Below are 26,245 nucleotides of genomic sequence, written 5' to 3'. Positions count from 1 at the left end.
CCTGGCCCAGCAGGCGCTGATCTCTAAATCCCATCTCCTCTCTTTTACTCTCCTCTTCTCATCGCTCCATCCCACCAACCCGTGACCTCTTGAACCCCGGAGGGAGGGAATTATCTTTGTCCGAGGAGAACAGAGCAATGCGCTGGTGGGGTACCCCGACCTCACATGCACCCACTCGTACGGGCACCCATATTTATACACCACATAGGGCATTATTCAGGTTCCTTGCGAACTCCCCTCTGTGATGTGTAGCACCATCTGTGCTGCCCTTCCGATGTGTGTGTGTGTGTGTGTGTGTGTGTGTGTGTGTGTGTTTGTGTTTCTGTACAACAGTGTGCAATGCTAGTGTTGTTAACATTAAAGATCCAGCTGTGTATAGGTTATTGATATAGATATCCTTTACAAAGAAGCAGTATACACATCTTCTGTCAGAGTCGCAGTGTTTTTATGTGTGTGTACATTTTGCACTGACCCAACAAGTGAAGATTGTGGACTGTGTGATCATTCAAAGCCAAACATCAGAAAACTGAGCCAATGATAGAAACCCATAGATCAAGCCAGAGCCATGGGATTAGCATATTGGGTGGAACACAAAGGGACTCTGACCTTTAAGTGGAACCACTGCACACAAGCAGCATCGGTTTCTAATGTAAATGCCGAGGACAGATTAGATTTTGGATTCACCTCAATCCTCATGCTGACCCAGGGCTTGTTAACTAGCACTGCACTGCCATCCATGCCCAGAAGCCAGTAATGTGATAAAATACTAAATTTGAGAAGCAAAAAATGAAGTTACCAGTTTCTAAACATTAATACACACATTATTTTCTGATACTAAATTAGCTGAGACAATAAAAGGTCAAAGCGTCTGTTAAAACATTGTCATTTTGCTGTCGTTAAATAAAATGTATGCATGTATCTGATGGTCCCTGAGAGAAATACATCAAATATAAACATTGCTTTGGAATTAACAACAACTACAGTGAGTGTCTTTAATCTATAGATTTACACATTTCTTCCTCAAATATTGCTGTGTCATTGAACAGGGCATAGCATGGTATAGGTGTGCCACTGTCTCTTTCTAGAAAAAAATCCCTCTAATTAGGCAGGCTCCTCTCTTAATTCAGACAAAAAAGGACTGCGGGTTAATGAGTGCGAGAGAGAGTGATTCCTTGCCTGTCCCCTTCCTCATACTGGACAAAGAAGGTTATTTCAGATTTATTGTTCCGGGTAATCATCACAAATAGAAAATCACTTAACATTCCAATTATGCTCTGTCCCACACATCCCTTAGATAGATCAAAAATAGGAAACAACCTTGAATCCCCTACCCTCAAACTAACATACACACATTTTCGGATAAGTAACACACACTTGAGCATGCAAACTAAACACACACATGAAATGAGAGATGACAGAAATAGCAAAAACAAAAGGTAAGGGATATAAAAGAGGATATCATACAAATAAAGGTATGGTGCACATGTAGGTGTGTGTGTGTGTGTGTGTGTGTGTGTGTGTGTGTGTGTGTGTGTGTGTGTGTGTGTGTGTGTGTGTGTGTGTCTGTCTGTCTGTCTGTGTGTCTGAGTGTGTGCATGACATTTGCATCTCTGGCTCTGAAGCAGCGCTGGTCTTGGCTGGTCCTCATCTGTATGTGCATACTGAGTGAGCCCAGGTGCTGCGTATGGCGCAGAGGTCACACCAGAAAGGGCAAGTGCTAAAATGAAGCTAACACAAATGCACATGTGCACGTGCATTCTATCTCACATGCTTACCCACAAGCACACATAAACAAACTTACACACATGCATATCCATCCACGTACACGAACGCACGCACGCACGCACGCACGCACGCACGCACGCACGCACGCACGCACGCACGCACGCACGCACGCACGCACGCACGCACGCACGCACGCACGCACGCACGCACGCACACACACACACACACACACACACACACACACACACACACACACACACACACACACACACACACACACACACACACACACACACACAGGCGAGGGTTAACTGTCTCAGTTATTCATTGACATGCACCCAGGAAGAAAGAGTGGGGGCTGATAAAAAAGACAGAGATGAAAAAAATGCAAACAATGGTTCTCTATGACTTCTAAAGCTAGTTGTTGGTCAGGGTGTAGGTCAGCAGGGTTGCATAGGGAGAAACCTGAGAAAAGCACTATCTGAGAGACCTCAGCTCACCACTGGGTGAATTTACATGATAAGATGGGGGCCTAGGAAAAGCCCCCTGTACATTTTGCAGCATCTTTGTGTGTTTTCAGTGTGTGTGTTTGAGTGTGAATGGCTATTTTACCTGCTGCATCCAATCCTGTGTGCCTTTGCTGGTCTCCTGAAGCCAGATGTTGTGAGCCGAGTCAGTCAGAGCCACAGCACATAATCTGTTCTTCACCTGCATTTCCCTCTGATTCATCTGCCAATAAAAAACAAATTCATGTTAATCACCCTTCTAGCATGTTAATGATACAATCACTGTTGAGGTAGGCACTGTTTGTGTATGGGGCATTATGATAACCTCTTTTGGGGAAAAATTTCTGAATTTTTAAGATGTGAATGTAATTATTTTATTATGACATACCCATTGGGTAAGTAGATACTTGCCTAATATAAATTTCATTCATCATCACACACCGTCAGGCTACCCCTCAGACCATGATAGCAATGGCCCAGTGGACAGCTTTGAAACTAGTGGATATAGAATCAACCTGGTGTACAGCATGTGTTATAAAGTGAAATATGAAAGAGCTGCTCCACCATAGCGTGTCCTTGTCACGTACTGTGCAAATGTCCTTCCCTGTGCACGTTCAAATACCTTGGTCCCCATTCTTAATACCCTTTCCCTTCACATGTCACAGAGAATGTGGCGTCCGCAGGCCCGTCTTCCTATTCCCCTCTGAATGTCAACGCCAAGGAAAATGTCACACAAAGGACTTGTTACTGCACTACAATAGACTTCCCACACCGCTGGTCCCACCCCAAGGAGTACTGTAGCCAGGCCTTGGGAATGAACCATTTCACTTTGCTTCGCTTCAAGATAAAACAGGAAGAAAAGAGCACAGGACTTGCAACAATAGGTTAACAATCACTTAATCTATATATTTAGTAAGGGTGAGAAAAAGACTAGTGGACTGAGGATGGGCATAGCGCTGCAGAGGAACTCGAAATTGGCTGATTACTTGGTCATCTATGTACACATGGTAGTATAACAGTATTAAAGGTTCATTATAATTGTCCTTTGGGAGGTTGACACTTGACAGTATCCTAGACTACTGGAATTCTTCCACTTAAAATTGTCCTGGTGTATATGACTTTTGGAATAAGATTACCACTAGAGTGGAAGACGTAGGTAATGTGAGGCTAAGCCAGGAATCAGATTTTCAGGCCTTAGTTGGTGTTTGCATGTTAGAATGCTACTAATATGGGACTATACGTGTCCCAGTGTAATAAAACAATATATTGCTGAGGCTTAAGTACAAAGCTACAGTTTGGGCTGGCATAAAGGGTTTAAGCTGATATTATGAATCTGAGTCTGACACTCAGACTGGGGCTACGGCTGGGGCAATCACAGAGGCCAGATCTGGCTGGCTGGCTGGCTGTACATCAAAATGACGGTGGGCATTTGAATACATCCTCCCTTGCCCAGCCAAATTAAAGTGGGAGTGTATAGAGATAAATGGGATCTATTAAAGCACTAAGGACTCATACATCATTCAGCTGATAAGGCTTCCACTGGAGTGTCTTCACCAGGGTGGAGGATAGAGCATACGGAGAAAGGAGGTACAACCATGAATGTAAAGAAAAAAGTGCAAAACTGTAGAGATAGACAACAAAAGAAGACAGACTGTGCACATGTATGCACACATTTGCTCCTTCACACAATATCCTACAATCACACACAAACACACACACAGATACACACTCTGCTCTCTACTCCTCCTCATCCACGCTTGGTTGAAAAGCTTTCCTCTGGCAGAAATGGGCCCGTGGGAGTAGCAAAGTCAACCTTTTAAAACTGGAAGTGTCAGTCAAGGTCCTATTTTCTGGCGCTAGCCAAATGGGCCAGTCCCTAAGTATAGGGGCTGCAAGCAGAGGCCAGGAAACAGGAGACAGTGGACTGACTGCTCATGGAAAACACTAAGTACATGACTTCAATCCAGTCGAAAACATAACCCAAGCCCTGACAGAAAACTTAACATTTTTCCACTGTCAAAGTGGATAAATGGGTCTCTACTTGCTCATATTGTGTGCCCCTTAAAAACAAGTGAGTCTAATACATTTTTATTTTTTAAGGAAAACGTAAATGTATTTTTATGTATAAGAGTATAGTTCACTGAATAACTCTATAACACTTTGTAACTAGTGTTATATAATTTGCCCAAACTGGTATTGATAGATTGTATGAATCTAAAAAAAAAAAAAAATCATTTTGACATGCCAATTTTAACACAAAGGGTATACAGATAAATTGAAACAAGAACATAGAACAAAAACATGAACAAAGACAACCAGAGGAAGTGTGTGTGTGCCTGCTTGTGTGGGGTATACATGCATGGACGTATGAATATGTGTGTACAAATCCATGTGAGCAGAGATGAGAGCACTGCACAACACACAAGCAGTTTGGTGAAGAAAGCGTGTGAATGACAGACAGCGGTTAGAAAAAGATAAAGGCATGTACAAAGAGAAAGGCACAGCTGGTAAGGTGGGAGTGAAGGTGGGTTGTAGATGGCGCTGATGGATGCGTCTGGAACTTAAATACTGGACTTAAGTATTTAGACAGTGCATGATAAATCTTGTGTGGACAGGCAGACTGTCTCATCAAGCAGACAGATGAATGGAGAAAAAATTGGATAACAAGACCTTTTGAAATCCTAAAGCAGCCGTTCAAATTGATTGGATTCAGAACCTCTAGCTACTTTGTGGTATATGAAAACAAGTTCTACCAAGCAACATTTCATCAGTTTGCAATTCAACATACCCCTTTGTTTCGCCCTTCTCTAACTAACTTTAGTGCTTAAGTTTCACAGTGACCTTCTATTCATAGATACTTACACAATGTTGTTATTTGTTGAAATGAGGAGGGAAAATGAATCAGGAACCCTCATACATACATAACATAAGTCTGTTTCCTGATGATGCCTCAAACCGAAGATTAAAGACCAAAGGGCTGTATCTCCCAACACTGGCTCTATCAGTCACTCCTCCTGACAGCTGTCATTACCACAATTCCTACCCACATATAGTTGGCTGTGGTAACAGTTGGGGTAATAGGCTGACAAATAATGACTCCAGGAGAGAGTACTCTATGCAGTGTGGCCCTCAACCACAATGATTTTGACACCACTGGGTCTCGTGTTTTACAAGCCACAATGACAACTGTGGTTAGCTGCATGTTGAAAGCTAAATCTAAGCATGGCTGTGTCTTCTGCTAGGTGGGGGATGCTTATGGGGGAACTTACAAACCAGTTAAAACCATAAAGCCACATGCATCCATGTAAGTAGAGATGTAAACTGTCTTATTATATGACTCATCATGTTATCATTTTTACACTATGTTAGCCTGCAAGTTAGTGTTAGCCATCTTTATCCAGAATATTAAATGTGCTAATCCACTTTGTAACCGCAGACTGTAGCTTTAACAAGGAATCAGGCCAGCTGTTGTGATCAGTTTTGTATCGGACAGGGAAAAAGAAGAGAAACTTGGAAATACTTGTTGAGCTAAAACCAGCACACAGATGACATTTGCTGCCTCTCTGCTGACCTTTCCCTTACCACTAAAGCAATAGCGGGACCCATCAGCTATCCGTCTGACAACGATTTTGTCTCTAGGGGCAATAGCCAATATTTTAGCCAGTGGATATCCAGATAACTGATAACGGATAGAGACTTTTTCTTCTGTGCGATGGTTGTTGTTTACAGTCCTATTAGCAACTTGGGACAGTCAACTACATTTCAGCTAATCACTATAAAAAGATGTATATGCCTGTGAATGGAGATCACGAGCCTCTTTTGCTTTCCACATAGAATTTTCACCTGCATGCAACCAAAGCCAGCTCAAACATAATTGGTCAATACTACTCAGACTACAAGTGGACCACAAACAGAAACCAGAACGCTTCCAGTACTAAAAATATCTGCCGCTAAAGCAGCTGGATATACAGAGTAAAGTTGGTGTGGGGTTGGACATGGGTGGTTTAAGTGCAAAGAGAAAGAGGAGTAGAAAGGCAGAGGGTTATAGTTTGTAGAATGGATATCAAGAGGTAGACTAGGAGGGAAAATGAAGGAACGGGAGAAAAAACAAGATAGATGAGAGACAGATGTGCACAACAAAAATATTTATGAATACTTTATTAATCCCCATGAGGAAAATTCTCTTTTCCCTTGGCCCACTTCAGAGCTTGGTCAGAACGTAGGGTCAACTTCAGAACACCATCCCTGCACCAAGTGGTCTTTCACTGTCTTTCTAAAACATAAGTGGAAGCTTAAGCTTAAGTGAAGTTTCACGAGTCTGAACCAAAGTCCTCAGCTTGAAGAGCAGCCTTACTCACAACAGCACCTTGATGAAATGTGTATCACCAGTCTGATGTACTTCATCTATCTTCTGCATCATTACTGGCTTACAAAGTCTTATTCACTTAAATTATCAAGGCCATTTTGACATAATACATTTAAACTCTGGATGAACTATGAAATCTTTTCCCCTCTTTTTCTCACCTACTCTGTTTCTCCCTCATAAACCATTTATTTTCTGATTTCTCTGCAGAGGGCCTGGTTGCTATAGAGACCTGTAAACATCACAGATTTCGGACCCCTTGGCTGGCACAATTCTGCTAAATCCAGCTTTTCACAAGCTCTATGAAGTAGCCAACACACGCAGAATCTAACCCCTGATCTTGTACCTGACCTCTCATATGGCCCTTAACAAAGTACAGTGTTTAGCGCTTCAAGCTGCTTCCTGCTACAAAGCCAGCTAATTGCTGGACTTTTTGTTGTACATAATCTTATTTCCACCACTGACGTAGAATGTGATATGCGATGGGGTGGGGTGTGTGTATGAAGGAGGGAAGGGGGCATTTTAATCATGTTTATTTTTCTGGACGAGGAGTTGAAATAAGCGAAGAGACATCATTTAACAGCATGCTAAACTAATCTCTGGTCGAGATAAATACTTCATTTCTCTCCTCTCCCCGTGACGCTCCCTTGCTCGCAACTGCTCCGCTGATGCTACATCTAAACACCGGCGATAATAAAGACAATTATTTAGGCCTTTGATAATTATGTGTCAAAGGCAGCGAAAGCCACTAGATAATTGGGCAAAAACTGAATGGTAATCCACAATAGAGATCCCCGTGGGGAGACAGGCAGACTCATCCCTAGAAAGACTGCAGAGTGAGAGAAAAGAGAGAAACAGGCAAAGACAGAAAGATGAGAGCTCTTTAAGGGGCCTTGCTTACTGTCAGATAGTCAATGTGAAAAGCCACAATTATACATAGAGAGTGAGTGCAAATAGAAAGCAGCAAACAACAGAAAGGAAAACAAGGGATAGAGAGAGAGTGACAGAAAACGAGTGAGAATGAAAAAGAGGAAAAAATGTAGTGTTAGTAGGAGTAAGCAAAGACTGAGTGGAGGCCAAGGGGAAGGAGGAGAGAGAGAGAGAGAGAGAGAGAGAGAGAGAGAGAGAGAGAGAGAGAGAGAGAGAGAGAGAGAGAGAGAGAGAGAGAGAGAGAGAGAGAGAGAGAGAGAGAGAGAGAGTGAGAGAGAAGCGCCCCGTGATGATGCCAGTCAGAGACGAGGCTTATAATGTGGCTGCGCTATGCACTGCCAACAGCCACAGATAATCTAGGACTACCCACTGAGCACTGAAGCACTGCTTAAATATTTGATTGATTAACTGTCCTGTTGCTGCCAGAGAGTAAGAGGAGAGCATCAGAGAAGCCAGGGCGAACACAGGAAAAACAAACAAACATGTATGCGGGTGCACACCGGAAGGTTTGAAAACACATGGCGCAGGCACACTAACACATACACCCCCATAAATCCCTACACGCCAACATTGGAACAGGAGGACAAACACAAACACACACAGGCATGTACACACTGAAAGCATATACTCTGCAAAGACAGTGGCAAGGGCTGGAAAAACAAACATAAAGGCTGGCTGATGCTGTGGCAGTGATTTTTTCTATCATAAATCAATGAAGACAATAGACTTCTAGATAAAAAGTGGTTAAGTTGATGATCCTCAGCTGGATTTGGCTTTTTAATGGCCACAGAATCCACCACTGGGATGGTGTATGTGTGTGCTGTCCCCTCTGAAGCTTATGTGTATATGACTTTATGTTGTTAGCAACTGATCTCAGGTCAAAGAGGGGTGGAAATGAGTGAAGGTGCAGTGTGTTCAGCTACTCTTCCTACCCTGTCTGTGACACATACACACACTCTGTACGTCCCTGGCTGTGAAAACACAGGCAGCTGGCCCCCCACGCTCCGACACCCTCCACAGGAAGAGACAACACCAGCGCTTCCTGTGGCTTTGAAGCAGCAGTCCCAGGTCCCCTGTCAGTCCCCAGCTTCCTTTGTCTTAACTGCAGGAAGGAAGCCCTCTCTAGCACGAGGCCACGGGGCCCAAGGGAGCAGGAGGGAGTGTGTTTGTGTGTGTGCATCTTTCAGTGTTGTGGGACTGTGCAGAGATTTTGCTCACTGAGGTCACATGCATTTACTCTGAGTTTTTCCCCTCTGACTCTCCAGTACTCTGGTCATGGCAAGGGTGTAGAAAGGGAGGGAGAGAGCAGGAGAAAATTGCAACAACTTCCTCTTCTCTTTCCTCTTTCCTCTCACAGCTTATTGGCACATGCATGATGAAGGGAAGATGAGAGAGAGAGAGAAAGGGAAGATGGAGATGGTGGACAGAGAGACAGAGTGAGATTTGATAGGGTAAGGCGGGGGGCATTTCTGAATTGTGAGTGACAGCACCGGACGCAGGGTAGTGGGAGGTGGTGTATGTCTGTGTACGTGTTGGATAGTATTCCATGCGCACACACACACACACACACACACACACACACACACACACACACACACACACACACACACACACACACACACACACACACACACACACACACACACACACACACACACACACACACACACACACAAACATCAGTGTGGGCGGTGAGGAAAAGGAAGGCCAATAAATATTTACTGACACAGCAGAAGTGGAGAAGGGTTGTCCACTGGTGGAAACAAAAGGCAGAGGATGAGAAGCAGCGTGCCAGGAAACCTGCCGGCTGCCGGCTGCGGGCGCTGCGCCCCGCTTGTGCCCGCATGGAAAACAAGAGGAAGACGGGAAGGGAGGACAGAGTAGAGAGAAAGGGCAGGGAGGATGGGGTGGAGGGAGTGAAGAAAGGAGGGACGATTGGGGTTTTGGGGGCAGGAGTACTCATAAACAATAAGTCTGGTGTAAGAAAAACAGTTCAGTGAGGGTTTTTACATGTTAGCGTGTTGGTTCATGCATGCTGGCATGTGAAACTTTGTGAAACATTTTTTTGGAAAATACTTGTTTTATTTAGAATCTCTCTTTAAAAAATGGCTGCATAATCAGAAATAGTATTTCACAAAGTCTCCCTGCTAGTGAAAATGTGATAGTGATAATTCCATACGGTAATAAGTCCCTGAAACACTAGAGTTTTCACTTGACTGACAACTCTTTTATTGCAATGGCATTGCATTTAAATCTTTCGGATTCGATAAGCCAAGCAGATGCTCAATATTTGGCAGCTTTTTCATTGTTACTGTAACATAATTCGATTAATTCCTAATCTGCACAGTGGTAAGTGTCAATGATATCAACTCCCAACAGTTTGATCAATTTAAATTTCTGGCACAATGAAAATACTAGTCGTTGCTCAAGCTATATCAACAATACCCCTTTAACGTTCACATTGAAATGATATTGACACAATTAAGAAAGAAGACAACGTTTTATAGCATTAGTAGTTGAGGATGTTCATATATTGTTTAGCGACAGCAATTACAGAAATTCTCCAAATGGTAATTTCTAATTAGGCAGCATTCCTTAACGAATTAAAATTACAGAATGGCGACTAATTAAAGTCTTGTGTTAATTAGAATACATCTTAGTTAAGAAAACCAGCACAAGGTACTGTGGGCAATGTCTTCATCATTCCCAAATCAACTGGCCATATTAAAAGCTTTGGTCTACAGAGTGATATGAAAAAAGTTACTTTTGTGCTTTGGATACAGTCTAGGCCTCATCTTCACTACTCGCCTTTTCTCTCTCTCACTCTGAAAGTGCTTCTTTCTTGTCTTTCTCCCTGTCTCCCAACCCTCCGGCAATGCTGTAAAATAGAAACCTAACCTCAATATTTTCCCTCACGGTGCTGGGACTTGCTGGCCCATTAAATTCCCCTTCCCATGTGTCAGCTTGCACATTTCCACCATGAAATTTTCGTATAATTAAACTTTCTTAATGATTTATAAGCTATAATAATAGCCGTAAGTATTTCAGAGCAGGTTAAAGGGACAGCCTTTAAGTGCACGCCGGGGGATGACCCTGTTTTAACATAGTTTCGGATGGGTGACTCTCGGCTGGAGACGAGGATGGATTGGGCAAGGGAGAGTGGGATTGACAGAGGGAGCGAGCGAGTGAGCGGGCCTAACAAGGGTGGGTGGAGGAGGAGGCCGAGACCTTTTTGTCGTAACTCAGGGTGATACTGACATCGAGGAGAACCAAGGGCTCCCTGAACCCCAGCAGGGAAGAGACAGTTTACCATGGATAGAGAGAGAGAGACACGCACATGCAGCGCAGGCATACACAGAAACTGAGCCTGAGAAACTGATAGAAATACACAAACCCTGGGCTGGGATAGGAAAAATGAAAATATGCAAAAAAACAGACGCCAGTACAAAGAATGCACATCAGTTTAAAAAACTCTTACGTAGACATAGAAACATTCAATTAAATGAATGCTAAATAATATGAGGCATATTATAAAAAAGATACATAAACTTGCTTAATTCTGGTGAATTAAAAAATACCAATACTAAGTTTTCCGAGCAAATCTGAAGCAATACTGGAGTCAGTGTCTACATAATGTTCGAAAACAGTTTGCATGCATGTTCTCGACCACTCTCTCTCTCTCTCTCTCTTTCTCTCTTTCTCTCTGTATCTCTCTCTCTCACACACACACACACCTACACACACACCTACACACACACACACACACACACACACACACGCACACACAGATGTTTGCTCTCTGCTGCCTCTCTGACGGCGAGGCTGATATGATTGCCACTTAGGAAATCAGTGTGTTTTCACACCACTCTCAGCTCTGCCAAAGCTAATGTGTTAAATATCCATCGGGTACTGCTGTCCATTTCTGAGACACACACACACAGACACAGCCTTAGGGGCTGATAAACACTGATTCCTTATACTAGCTGAGGCCAATTTTGGCATTCAAACCAACATTTCTAAATTGGGGTGCAGTGAGAAAATTTTAACCTGCTATAATATAAGAATTTCCACTTAGTTCTTTTACATTTGTTGGGAGTTGGTTTAGGTAGAGCTATGACTCTGTATGACTCTTTTCATTCTTCTTGTTAATATCAAGAAATGCCTAATTATTATTTTCATACAATACTGTTTTTGCTAAGTTTCATACAAAGTCACTTTCATGGTGCACAAATCTACACATGAAGTCCAGTTCTGGTAAGTGTTTTAAAAAGGTGGAGTCTGCTAATAGCAAAATTTACCACATATCTCAGTGGACCGTTTTTTACCTGAGCTGTGAATGAGGACAGAAAAAAAGGGGGAAAATGAAACAAAAACAACAAATCTGTTGGCGCCTGCTTCTCCGAACATTACTGGCAAATCAGGTGTTTGAATGTGTATGTGTGTTTGTCCCTTCAGGGCTGCAGGAACTGGATTCCCAGGGGAGGTGTTTTGTTTAAACTTCCAGGGCCACTCGACCCATCGCTGAGTGAGAAGCCAATCATGGACAAACGGGTGAAAAAAAGTTAGGGGGAAAGGGAAAAGGGGAGGAGAGGTAAAAGACAGTGCTAATGAAAGTGACAAAGAGAGTGTTCCTCCCTTCAGTTATCATCCTCTACTCCTTCATATTTGCTCGTCTCTCATGCCGTGGGGCAAGAGAGAAAAAGGGAGCCCAAGACAAGAGAAAGTAAAAAAAGGAAAAAAAGAAAAAAACAGGCTCTGTGATCCCCTTGTACTCAAAGGAACGAGAGAGTGAGGGAGGGAAAACTACAGAAGGCCAACTGAAATTAATGGAAATATATAACAATCTTAAATTAACTTCTCATTGCCACTAGCCATGATTTAAAACAGCTTTTTAACGAGAGGACAGATGAGTCAGAAAAGAGAGGGAGAAGGGGTTGAGGCCATACTACAAATTGGACTGGCTGGGGGAAGCTACAAGTTAATTTGCCCCATCATGCAAAAACTTTGCAGTTCTCAAGGCACATTCACTTAAATTATTATGTTTATGCCCAACGTAATCAAGACATGAGATTGAAAGATAAGTATAATATAAAAAATACAAAGCAATTCAATTTATCAATTAAACAGGCAGAGTAAAGAAAAAATAACAATTTCAAGTATTTGAATTGTATCACAATGTTCGGTCGGACCAGATTTTATAGAAAAACATTTTCCCTTGAAGGTTTCAAACTATAAAAATAAAGAGCCTCAACTTCAGGTTTGTTCCGGTAAATGAAGAAACAAAACATGCACAAAAAGGAAGGAAATAATCTCTACATTAATGAATTACTATAGTTTGATACTAAAAAGATAAAACAAATATAGCTTTATTATTAAAGATAAGTCTTATTATTATATTGTTTAAAGCAGAAGAAAACCTGAAGAAAGTTTGAATAATTTACCTTTAAGTAATTCTTTCATATAATTCTAAATATATCTTATTAAAAATAATGTGCCAAACTACTACAGCAATATACTTGTGCACAAAATAAAATGACAACAGCAGACAACAGATTCCCTTAATAAATTAAATGTAAAATTTACAAAAAAGCAGTACACTAGTCGAAGTGCTTTTCAAGTGATATTGTTGATTAAAAGCAAAGCCTGAGAGAAGGGTGATGAACACCACACACACACACACCCACACAGAGAGAGCATACACACACTGCGCACACATACACAATTCAGTATAAAGTATATTATTAATCTTATAAAAAAAAGCAATTAAATCAAAGTGGTATAGAGCCTGAAGCTATGAGGACTGTCAATTCTGCTGGAAATGCCATAGAAGATTATAGTTGGGTTTGTGGATTCCATGAACCCCTTTTTTGATTAGGGAGTCAATTATTTCTCATTACTGAAGATGCTATTTCGGAAAAAGACCTTGTCAGTCAATCATGCAAAAAGTCCTCGAAAAGCGTGAATAAACCATTAAAGAGAGAGGCGGATGCAGGGGGGGTGGGGGGAAAGCACACTGACCCTTTTCCCCACCCAAACTCCTACTTGTAGTCAAATTACCTTTTTAACTATTACACCTCTGTCAGGTCTTTGTCAGCGTATGGTAATTAGGGCCTTCAGTGGAGAACATTTGAAAAGAAAACAGTATATTTATTAGTTTATCTCAGAGAAAGGCATTTACCCAGAGCTGAAGGTAAGTTTGAATGTGGTGATTATCTTGTCATTTTCAGGCAGTTTGTCTAAGAGTGTGCATGTACGCGTTGGTAGGTGTTTCTGTGTGTGTGCATGTCAGTGTGAGTGAACGCTGGTGTATATGACTCCAGGTAATATGCTTTTGTGTGTGTGTACATGGAAGTAGATGCACAAACACATGTGTGCATTCATACATATATATATATAATATATATATTTATATATGTGTGTGCATGTGTGTAGTTCAGCCAATTTCAGCACACTGATAGGCGAACGCAGCACATTTCTCCCGTCCTCTTTGTTCTGTGTTGGGTTTGACACCTCTAAACAATAGCAGCGCTTCACTTCGCCCAGCCCCAACCCACCACCAAACACCAACCACACGCTGCATGGACGGGAGCTGCCAATTAGCACTATCAAACACCCCTCATCAGCTGTCTGCTTACCACAAAAAAAAAATCCCACAACAAATCAATAATTCGGATTTTCCTTCCAAAACAATTACATTCATCAGTAGGCTTAAAGATAAACCAAAGATTGACAAAAATTATTAATTGTATACTATGTATTGTGTGTATAAATGAAACAGAAAACAACTTGAGTACTGCTGTCCACATGAAGTGGAGAGCCACAACAAGCTCCCGACCAGCAGAGTAGAAACAAAGGTCTGAGCACTCCTTGTCTTCTCTCCCACTTTGGTGTCTAGAGACAACACTTCTTTGAACTAGCCTGAATGTGTCTCAGGTCTTGTCTAAATCTTAGACTTTTGGATAAACAGAGCAGTCGCTCACAGCTGTTAATATGGGCCACTCTCTTTTATTTTGTCTACCTTTGTCTAATGCCATGCTGGGTGAGCTGTGTTTGGCAGCCACCGGGGCAGCCAGACGATGTGGTGTGACCCAGGGGACGGAGGGCCAACGTGGGGAAAGAGATGTGGAGAGGGGGGCCTGTCATGGAGAGAGGGTCTCAGAGGGCTGGAGGTGAGCAGAGGTGTCTGGGAGATGACTGTCGCTCCTCTCTGTGGTCTGAGCCCTTTTCATTAACCCATACCCCTGTGCTCACCAACAGAAACGGGGGGTGGAAGTGGGGACAGAGAGGTGTGGACAACTGCAGAGCAGTAGCCCTGGTGACCACCAGAGACCCTGCCTTCCTGCCTGTCTGAATGCAGATCTGTGTCATCCATTACAGACAAGGGACTGCTTTTTAACAAAATACAAACACAAACAGGAGCACATGCACAGGCACACAGACACAGACAAGACACACGCATACACAAATACACATGCATCGAAGCCTACTAAGGAAAAGAGAGGGGTAACAAAGGACAGGCAGTGCCCCCTAGTGTTTTCATCAAAGAGAAATCAGACCAAATCAACTAACCATAACCCCAAGAAAGCCACAAAAACAGACACAGGAAGCGAGCAAGGAGGAAGAGACAGAAAGAGGAGGGGGGAATAGCAAGAGGTGAAGAGGCTGGATTCATGGAAGAAGTGGCATCACATGTGGAATGGGATGGTGAGTATGGTGGAACGGGCAAGATGAGGGGAAGGATGGAGAGGGTTGGAGAGAACAAGGGATGAAGAATGGATGGAAGTTAAGGAGGGAGAATGGGGGAAGGGGGGGTAGGGTGGACATGTGAACTGGCTGGTGGTGGGGGGGTTAAAAGATGTCTGACACGACCAAGATGTTTTTAATGTTCGAAGCCGAGAGACCGAGAAAGTGAGAGAGAGCGTAGGAGAAGGAGAGAAGCAGGCAGGCCATGCATGAAAGCTGATGTCAGAGGAGTCCAGAGGAATCGTCAAGTGTGAAGCCATCTAATAGGAAAGCAGAATATATATGAGACAGTCACACACACACATATACAGAATGTGAATTACTAAGTCACCCGATGTGGCCTGGTAAAAGAACTGGACATGAACCACAAACTAATGAGTGACATGATGGGGGAGAAACGAAAACCTAGCTTACTGGGACAACAAACAGGCCTTTAGGAGCAAAATGCACACTCATGCTTGAAGATACAAACATTTGTACATAAACATGAATGCATTAAAAAAACCTGTGCAAATATGTGCATGTTTTTTTTTTCTTTTTTCAGTCGGACAGAACATCCAGCTTCATATTCCCACCATGAAACAAGGCCTACCCTTCAGTGAGTTCTGCATTCAGCTCCAAGCCAGCTAAGACATCAAAGACTGCTCCACACCAGGAGTCTCTCACTCGCTCTCCTTCTCCCTTCCTCCCTTTGCCATCCTTTTGCTCTTTCATAACCCCCATCGCATTTCACAGCACATAAAGCCTTAAAATGGCACATAAAACAGTTCATCTCTTTTCACTGTCAGCTTTCCAGGCTTAAAAAATTAAATATGCTTTACTGCAGGTACATAACTAAAACACATCCCTGGAAAAAATTGCCATAAAGGATTCAAACTAGACTTTCCATAATTATTGGAGGCTATAGAGCTGGGTATAGATCAGCTGAAGAGCCAATATGGGGATTTTCAAGCTCAAAGTGCAGAAAATAGGAAGTGACTGAGAAATTGTGAGATTGCCTGTTTTTCCTTTGCTATCAATTCCATCGGCATCTTTTCTGTTTAAACAGTGGAGAAATGTGCCAGAAATAAAAGAAGGCTTTGACCCTGTCGGTGAGGGTTTTATAGTTGGTAAGGCAAGAGCACAGAATGCCAACACCATATTCAACGAACTTTAAAAGCAGTGAAAATAAGAATAGACTGCAAATAGTAAATAGACTGCATTTATATAATGCTTTTCTAGTCTACCGACCACTCAAAGCGCTTTACAACACATGCCAACATTCACTCATTCACATACACATTAATACACTGATGGTAGAGGCTGTCATGCGAGGTGCCAACCTGCTCATCGGGAACGATATAGCACTTTTTATCCAAAGCACTTCACAATGTTTCTAATGCTCGTTCACCCATTCACACATACACTGATGGAGCAGCCATCGGGAGCAATTTGGGTTTTAGTAACTTGCAATTTGGGTTTCAGTATCTTGCCGAATGACACTTCGACATGCATGTATTCGACATGGTTTGATCCCAAGGTGCCAGGGATTGAACCATTGATCTTCTGATGGGTGGACAACCTGCTCTACATCCTGAGCCACATCCGCCTTTTGAGCCAGAGAAAGCAGAGAGTGAAGGAGGCAGGCGTGGATGAAGAAGCAGAGTTTGAAAGAAAAAAGCAAAAAGGAGAGAGACAACGAGAGAAAAAAGGCACAGAGGAGGGAGAAAGGGTTTAAACTTCAACCTTAGAGTCACTGAGTTCACTGACATTTGCACCAGGATCCGCCTAGCTGTTCCTCACAGCTTTTCAGAAATGACACTTTTTCTCTTTTCAATTCCTAAGTCTTATTCTTCCTCCTACATTCAGCATAGACTGAGACCATTCACAATCTTCAGGGCAGAGAAAGAAAAAAAAAAGGCAGAATAGCAAATTGCATTGAATGTGTTGAATTCATGTGATGCTTGCATGACAATTTGCAACCCTCAAAATTCCTCTTGTATATTGTATGCATTCTTATAGAAGAATTAAAAAGGGAGAAAGAAAAAATGACATGGGACAAGTGATTCATTTGAGCTGTCAACATGCCATCTCAACCACATTCAAACCTCACGTCAACCGCTCATATTACCTCTCTGGTGAAGGTGACCTAGGTCGTAACCAGCTGACACACTCAAATGCAGCAGGTGAATATATGGAAATACCACAATAGGAAGAGTGAATGTGAGAGATTGGCAAGAGTTAAAGGCAAAAGAGACATAAAGGAAAGAGAAAAATGTGACATCTACTAAGATAAAGGAAACAAATAAAGACACTACTTAAATGATTGTAATCTACTTGCATTTTCTGATTAAAAAAATCCTTTAACATATAATTCATTCAGCATCTTGAATTACAAACTTCAGATTGAAATTTTCATTAGTGGTTTTCCACAAAATATATAAACAGCAATTCAGTAAATGAGTTCTTAATACTGATAGTGTGAGACAGTGGGAGGAGTGGGAAAAAAGGGGTGTCTTGGACAGCAAAACATTGTTGAAAAGGACTAAGTATAAAAATCTGTGAAAAGGAAAAGTACAGAAGTGAGGTCAGTTTCAAGTGAAGGATCGGAGAGAGGCGGCACAGCATGAAGTAGCAAGGCTGTTGTGAAGTTGAGGTTAAGAGAGGGAAGGAGAAAGAAACTGAAGCAAAGGGGAAGAGCAAAATACAAGGTGAAAGAACATATTCACCAAAGCACAATTTAAAAGGAAAAAAAACACAACAAGAGGTGAGTTTACAGGTAAGTGGTAAGAGAGAGCAGACAGAAGAAGGGTGACCAAAGAAGCTTGGAAGAGGGTACAAGTCATACACACATACACAAAAATCATTGATGTTGACATTTTTACATAGAGGAAGAATGAGCAAGTGAAGGAGAGTTTCCTTGTGAATTAAGACAGAAGATGAAAGACAATAAACGCCAAAGACAGGAGTGAGAGAAATGGACAGCAGTAACCAATGGGTATTAAAAAGGGAAAGAAAGATTGAGAGAGGTCTAAAGAGGAGGAGAGGGAAGAGAGCAAGACCTTGCCTCTGAGGCAACGAGCCGAGAGGAACGAAAGAGGCAGACAAAGCGGCACACTGCTTCTCACACAGCAGAACAAAGAGAAGAGGTGCATTATGGGAGTCTGAGCCTTGCACCGCCAGTGATGCCATGCTGGATAAACACACAATGGTACATATGCATGATCTGAAATGTAAACACATTAACCATTGATGCAATATGTAATGTAATCAAGGACATGATTAGTATATAGACATTGGTTTGAGTTATTCTGGAAAGTATCATCACTTAAATGTTTTTAAGTACGTCAGAGTTGTCCTACTTTTGGTGCTTTATCTTCTCTATCTTCATAAAACTGCACCAATGCAACAATATGTAAAAACTAATTCAATATTATTATTATTATAACTATTGTGCACATTATACACAAAAATACAAAACCAGATGAATATAGTTTATGATCTGGGTCTGTCAAAACAGAAAACTTTATGAGTATTATTGACTTTAAAATAGAGATATGTAGAGAGTAGAGAGAAGGAAGCCTGTCCAAGCAGTTAAAAGGCAGACACTACTGTACAAGACTGGAAACGGCCAAGAGAAGGAAAAAAACAAAAGTGAGAGACAGCTCAGGGAGGAGAGTTTTTCTTTGGAGAGCACTGATACACGCAGACCAGAGTTGAAGCAGAGGGTGAGGAAGAAGAGGAAGAAAAGAGGGCTGTTCAGTTATGGCAGAAATTCATGTATGAGTAGAGATATTAGTATCTGTCTGTTTGAGTGTTATGTTTCATTTTACATCTGATTATGTGCATATTTGTAAGTGTTTTGTTCTGTAAAAGTACTTTATATCATTGTATTGCATTTATCCTGCCTTCTCAGACAACTAGTTCAAGTAGACACATGCTAAAGGAGAAGAGGTACAGGGTGGCAAGGCAAAACAATTTTTTGTCTTTCTCAGCTTAAGCGGTGAAATTCAAAGTAAAAGTATGCAAAATTGTAAAGATATTGACTTTTAAGTTTTCCATCTACCCTCTGACTCCTACATACTTCCCCCTTTCTCATGCTCCGTTTTTCTTTTTTCCTATTTCTCTCCTTCCTCTCTCCCTCTCTCTCTCCGTCTCTCTCTCTTCCTCCGGCAGGTCTGATATACCAGAGCTGCAGCTGAACTCTGAGTAGCACTGTCTCCGGGAAAAAACAAAGTGATCAATGTGAGAAGGCACGGGGCGCTCATGGACAGGCCAATCAATGGTGGAAAGAACCTTGCCCAGGGCCTTATGCAAATGGAGGCACGTCGCATAACCTCGGGAGTGAACATGCGCACTAGATCAATGGGACGAGGGTAGAACCTTACAGCAAGATCAGCCTCAGCCAGTAAATATGTAATGATGAATCCCTCTAGATTTAACTGAACTCAAATGAACTCCAACTAGCTCAGCTTCTTATATCACAAAGTGGCAAAAAAAGACCTCGTGTTGAAGAGGTAGGGTATGGGGTGGGTGGGGCAGGACAAGAGAGATCCTTTGAGCCTCTGCACAATGATGCACTGAGGACAGATGGATTTTTCACTTCCTTTTCACTAGGGGGGAAAAAATAGGAAGACAAAAAGGTGAGAGGAGACTTATGAATAGTCACCTCAACAATACTTGTTCGAGATGTAATGATTTTCAATTACGTCACCATGGCAACATCTGTGTGTTTTGAGGAACGAAGGAGGAGGGTAACCGTGACAACCTGGTGAAAGTGTGCTTGTACATTTAAAATCGTGGATGGTCAAACCAAAGACTGGATAGGACAACCTACTTATAATGAACAACATGACATTTACTAATGTCCCCATATATTATTATTACAGTGTAATATGGATATCAATCAAAAGGTAACACAGATCAATTAGAAGTAGTGCATGACTTAATTATGTACAAGGTAAGCGTGGTGATGAGGATTGAGATGAAACTGATGATCATAGATGCTATTGCATAACAACTTTTCTCACAGTAAGCTGAAAATGATTGACAACAACTAGGTGAACTGGTCCTGAAAAAAAGACAGATGGCTGTGTACTTTAACAGTTGGCTACCATAGAAAAAAAGACAGAAAGTGATATAGATACTGTCAAATAAAGATAGGGGTACTCATGAACTGATGATGGAAACCAAAATGTAAGGAAAGGACAGTCAAGTGTACCAACCTGCATCACGCCTTGAGGTGAGAGCAATAGCTCCATGTAGGGGAGTTTGATCAAAACATAACATATAAAGTATATTCCCAAGTTTATATACTATGTGAAAATTAAGGTGATGTATTGAATTACCCGTGGTTGTCTTGGATGTCTCTAATGAACAAGATAAACAAGATGTAAAAAACCAAAAATGTATTGAAACATTTCTCTCTAGTTATACCTGCAGTACTCCTGAAACAAAGTTAAGAGAGGCAGTTGTTAAAGCACTGAACATAAGGTGAATGACTTCCCTCAGAGCTTCTCTTGACAGTATCCCTTTTCTGTGTTGAAATAGCCCTCCAGAAGCATATATCATAATCCAATGATTGTATATATAAAGTTACTAAAAAGTTAAAAAAAAAAAAAAAAAAAAAAAGGTAAACTGATCACAATAATGTGCAGTAGAAGTTGCAAGGTTAGCTGGTTGTGAAAGCCGGCGGAGTGTATATGCTAGCAAAACTGTGAGAAAATATGGGGAACCTGCAATAAATAAATGAACATAAAGCAACTGAATGTGCCAGCCCATCCTCACAAGAAAAATGAATAAGAGAATAATTCAGTTTGGCAAAATCGACCCATAGATATGTTTATGACAGCCGTAATAATTATGACATGGGGAAGTGGCGCAGGTCAGATGACATCAATGTCAGGTGGCTTGCTAAGATGATTTTTTGCATCGTTAGGAGGAGGTTGTTTGGGTGGTCAGCTAGATAGAAGTTTCCAACCTCAAGACGGAACTGTGGAATAATTTTTGCCTGATGATGATAACCCTTACCCTAACCTATGATCTGTCCCTAACCTTAACCAAGTGGTGATGGTGCCTAAACCTAATCAGACCTTAACCACAACCTTGTCACACCATAAAACACAATTATTTTTTAAACAGTGACTAGTATAGTTTTGGAGAGGCACAGTGCATTATTGTGGATGCTAGATGGCATAAACGTAACAATAGGTTGTATTTGTCAGCCTGAATTTTAGACCTACACCGATCAGCCAGCACATTAAAAACACTGAGAGTCGAAGTGAATAACATGTATTATCTTGTTAACATGGGACCTGTCAATGGGTAGGATATATTAGACAGTAAATGAACAGTCAGTTCTTGAAGTTGATGGGTTGGAAGCAGGAAAAAGGGGAATGTGAGTGACTTTGACATAGGCCTACTGTAATTGTGATGTCTAGATTACAGGGTCAGAACAGTATGCACTAAGGAAAGAAGGCAAGTCAGTGGAGGCAGTGTGATGCTCTGAGAAATGTTCTGCTGGGAAAACCTTGTTACCACCTAGCTGAACAACAGTATTTGCTGATGGCAGTGACCTAGTGTGCCCTGCCACATTGCAAAAAGTATTGAGTATTGGTTTGAGGAACATGACAAAGAGTTCAAGGCGTTGCCTTGGCCTCAAAAATCCCCAGTTCTCATTCAAATTGAGCATCTGTTGAATGTGCTGGAAAAACAAGTTTATAGGTCTTAAAGAATCTGCTGCTAACTTTTTGGTGCCAGATACCAGAGGACACCTTCAGAGGTATTTTAGAGCCCATTTATCGACGGTTCATAGCTGCTTTTGTGGCAAGAGGGGGATCTAAACAATATTAGGCAGGTGGTTTTAATGTTATGGCTGACAGTTTTATGAGGATGTGCTGCATGTACACAAGAAGTACCTGATATTAATAAACTAAATCTTCTTGGAATAAATGTGTTCATATATAACAACACTACTGTTAACTACTAAGATAACCAGTTAATTGTTGTTGCTCAATGACTCAACCAGTGTGACGTATTGAGCAACATGAGGACAGAAAGATAAACAATAAAGGAGAGAACTGATTACTCAAGTGGGATCCACTCTGTATTCTAACACAAGTCAGATTCGAGACTATAGTACTTCTGTAAGGCTTCTCAGATTGCTTCAGTTCGATTTATTTAGACACCTGCAACCTGACTGAAAAGAGGAATATACTGTATGTTTAATGTAAAGAAGCGGGTATGTCTTGATTGTCTTCCATGTGCATGTCAATAAAACAAGACCAAATTAAAAAGAAAAGCAATCAAAAAATCAAGCAAACAAAAAATTTGAGCCTTTCAAACTAAATCAATTTCCTGTTATATTGAAGCAATTACAAAAGAGAGACAAGAGGTGAGTAAAGTATTTTCAATCCCCCACTCCTCTCCAACACCACAAATGTAATCTAGAAACCAAAGATGCTCCTGAAACATAGAGAGAAACACCAACAAAGGTGAGAATAATGGCGTCGTATTGAAGGGAATACTTCACAAAGCCTATTGTGCGAGTATCCTTTTCAGGCAGCAAACCCGCTGTAATTTGGTCTGCGTCATCTGCCTCTAGTCACAATGCAGCACTACAGCTTTGAAATGGATGGCAAATGAAGGCCATTTGTACATAATCACAGCAGATAGAAGAATTCAGAAGCCCTACAATGTGTTGTTGAGGTGCAAAGAAAGACCTTGGTCTATCTGTGGCAGCCAGCGCAGCTAAGGTTTGGCAAGGGAGGTCTTTTTTCCCAGAAACAAGCAAATCAATTCAAATCAAATCAGCTTGCTAGCCGTGACATTTAAACAGTTCAATTTACATCCTTATGTTAAGAGGAGAGCCGCTCTCTAAGATGCCTATTCATTCACAAAGAAATTAGACGTCTATATTTCAGCCACTTAATGGAGCAAATATGCTGTAGCTGTAGTGAGGAAGAAACCATGTCTTTTCATGGTGTACAAAGGGCTGGGCATTGTCTGTCATTACGAGTGGAGCACAAAAACACAGAGAGGGATAATATACATAATATAGACAGGACTGGAAAACAGTATCATGCATGATATGCATGCATTACCAGATACGCGCACACGCAATAGCGTACCAACACACATGCACACATGAAACCCACATACACACTTTCTCAGTGGTGATGGTGTATGTCCTGAGGGCTGCTGTCCTGCTGTGCAGGCTGGCAGGCACTTTTGTCATGGTGGTCCTTTTGTTTCACATCAAACAAAACACCACAGCTTTGCATACGGCTCAACTAATTTCTGCTAGTGTGCCCCAGCCATTTATCATTGCCTCTCACCCTCTCCTTCTTTCCTCCCCTAACGTGGCTCTGATAGCTGCTGTCCACTAAGTTGTTCTGCTTAGGACGATACAGGCTTCTCCAGACTAGGGCTGACACACTCAGACATCTGCACATGTACACATGCGCACACACATACACTCAGGCAAACAGAAACCCACACATTATGTGCGCACCCACTTGCAGACATAGACAGAGATACCCACAAGTGCACATCAGCACATGCAGACAGACATACACACAGGAAACTGCACTACTACTGCACCGCTTGCAAGCCCGCCAGCTATGGAGAACCTTGAGATAAAAACAAACCTTCTCTTCATCCCCTCCAGAAGCAATAGACAGGATAGTACTCAGAGTTTCGAAGGCAGGCGAGACGTGCATACAACATTAGACGAGGGGATTTTCAGAGCCTGTGTATGGACGCCTTCACAGCCAGGATGATTTTGTCAACATATTAAAGTGATTTTTTTCCTGTGTGATGATGAACTCAGGTGAAGGTTACAGTGGTCCTTGAAGAGTATTACAGATAGATAAACATGGAACTTAGTTTGACAGTTGAAAGGAATACTCCAACATTTTGGGAAATAAACCTGTTTGTATTTAGACTGGGATTTAGATACTGTATGAGGATCAATATCAATTTCATATCTGTGCACTCAGTAGAGAGACTGAAATGACTAACTTCCGAAAAAAGAAAAAAAACTTCCAACAACTTCCAGTTTGTCTTATTTATATTTTGCGTCATGTTTTTTGGGAAGCCAGTCACCAGTCTACCCAAAAATCTGCCTATCCCTAGCCTAACCCTAACCCTTTAAGACCTAGGAAGCAAGGGAACTTTACTTGGGTACAAAACTTACAGTATGAAAGGCTGCATGTGCATATAGTCACTTCTCCTGACTGTCATTGGTCATTAAATACCATAGTTCCCGTCATGGATTGATAATGACACAATGGGCCCCTGGACAGAGACATTTAGGTCCTCTGACCCTGCTACATAACAGCAGGGCATGCCGACTAAAATATATGCAAAACAACTAAAAACAAAATTCTACAGGTGAAACTGGACTGAGGTGCTGTTCTGACTCCTGTCCAAAGTTTCCTTCCACAGCAGATCCAAATTGACTTTCCTCTGTACAGATATTATACTAAATACCACTGCACAGAGCAAACTATTCAGAATATTATAGGAAACCATCAAAGGAAGCTTGAGATGCAGGTTATATTTTCTTGAAGCAGAGCTGCTGTTGTATTTCAAATTGATTTGCCAACATTACTGAGCTCTGTGACTTTCCAATAAAAAAATGTTTCAGTCATTTCAAACAGAGTTTCTGGTCTGGGGGCCCCCCTGACCCTTTGGGTCTTTGGGCCCAGTAGGTCCATTTAGTAATTGTGGATGGATGTTCTCTTTCTACACATTTTATATACTAGCAGAAACATTTAAAAATGACAGTGAGAAAAAAAAGTAATGGAGGCACATTTTAAACATCAAAAGGTGAATTTAAAAAAAAGCTGGATGCATGAGTGGAGCTATGAATTTACATGCTTGAATTCTAATGAATGATAAATGAAGATCAAGTACAATAACAACTACACACTTTTTTATATTGCATTCTGCTCTATGACTTGAGGTTGATGTAAATGTTTTACATTTTTGAGAAGCATGCTGTAAAAAGGGTGAGGACTTAAAACAGGAGTGTTTGCACAGTGCTATGTGTTCAGCGAGCTGTTACCATGCCAGTCATGAAGCTGTACAGACCACTGCCAGACCCAGACTCCAGCACAGAGGGCATAATTGGCACTGCCACTGCCATGAGGGTCTCCACAACCGGGAGAGGAGGAATCGGGAAGTTGAAGGAAATTGGGAAATAAAGGACTATATGGAAGAAAATTGATTTTAGGATGGCAAATATCACAGTGAAATTGTTTAGTATATATGGGGCAACAATTAGTAAGGAGTGAGAAACCTAAAAACTGAAAATGCAAAGAAAGTTACAATGAGCTTGTTTGGAGATCTTTCTGTGGTAAATGAATAGGAAATATTAAACAGCCAGAAATATAAGCACAACTTACTTTAATTTACTTGTACTTTAGCTTGTGGATATGATTAGGCACATTATTTGACAGAAATAAGCTTGCATCTTGCATATTTCCATACTGTACTACATTAAAAATTATAATTTAGTCTAAGGATACCGTATCACAGCTGAGAAATTCAATCACTTTCTAAACTCCAAGCTATGTAAAACTAACTTCTCTGACTCACACTGATTCACCCAGCAGTGTTTCATCTTTCTCATCCTCCACACACCGACATAGCGATGAAGTCCACAAGGAGTGAAGAAATCCTCCATATCTGTCTGTCTCACCTCAAGCATCTCTTCCCACATCTGACACCTAGCCACAACGCACGCACGCACGCACGCAGCACACACGCACACAGACAGACACAGACACAGACACAGACACAGAAACACACACACACACACACACACACACACACACACACACACACACACACACACACACACACACACACACACACACACACACACACACACACACACACACACACACACACACACACACACACACACACAAGATAGAGAGAAAACTAGCTATATTCATTATAGATTAAAACAGATGGCACTATACAGGAAGTG

The 26,245-nt window shown here is 41.6% G+C and overlaps 1 protein-coding gene across 1 annotated transcript in view; it reads right to left on the bottom strand.

Annotated features, from left to right (window-relative positions):
* Positions 1–26,245, bottom strand: part of arb2a (ARB2 cotranscriptional regulator A) — a 152,981-nt gene that overhangs the window by 51,323 nt on the left and 75,413 nt on the right. The window contains exon 9 of the mRNA XM_062416727.1: positions 2,338–2,454. Coding sequence (XP_062272711.1) covers positions 2,338–2,454 — 117 coding nt within the window. The remainder of the gene's footprint in view (positions 1–2,337; positions 2,455–26,245) is intronic.

This window comes from Scomber scombrus, chromosome 4, assembly GCF_963691925.1.
Source record: "Scomber scombrus chromosome 4, fScoSco1.1, whole genome shotgun sequence".
Lineage (NCBI taxonomy): Eukaryota > Metazoa > Chordata > Actinopteri > Scombriformes > Scombridae > Scomber > Scomber scombrus.
Note: the sequence above shows the minus strand (reverse complement) of the source record. Positions and strands in the feature narration are given on the sequence as shown.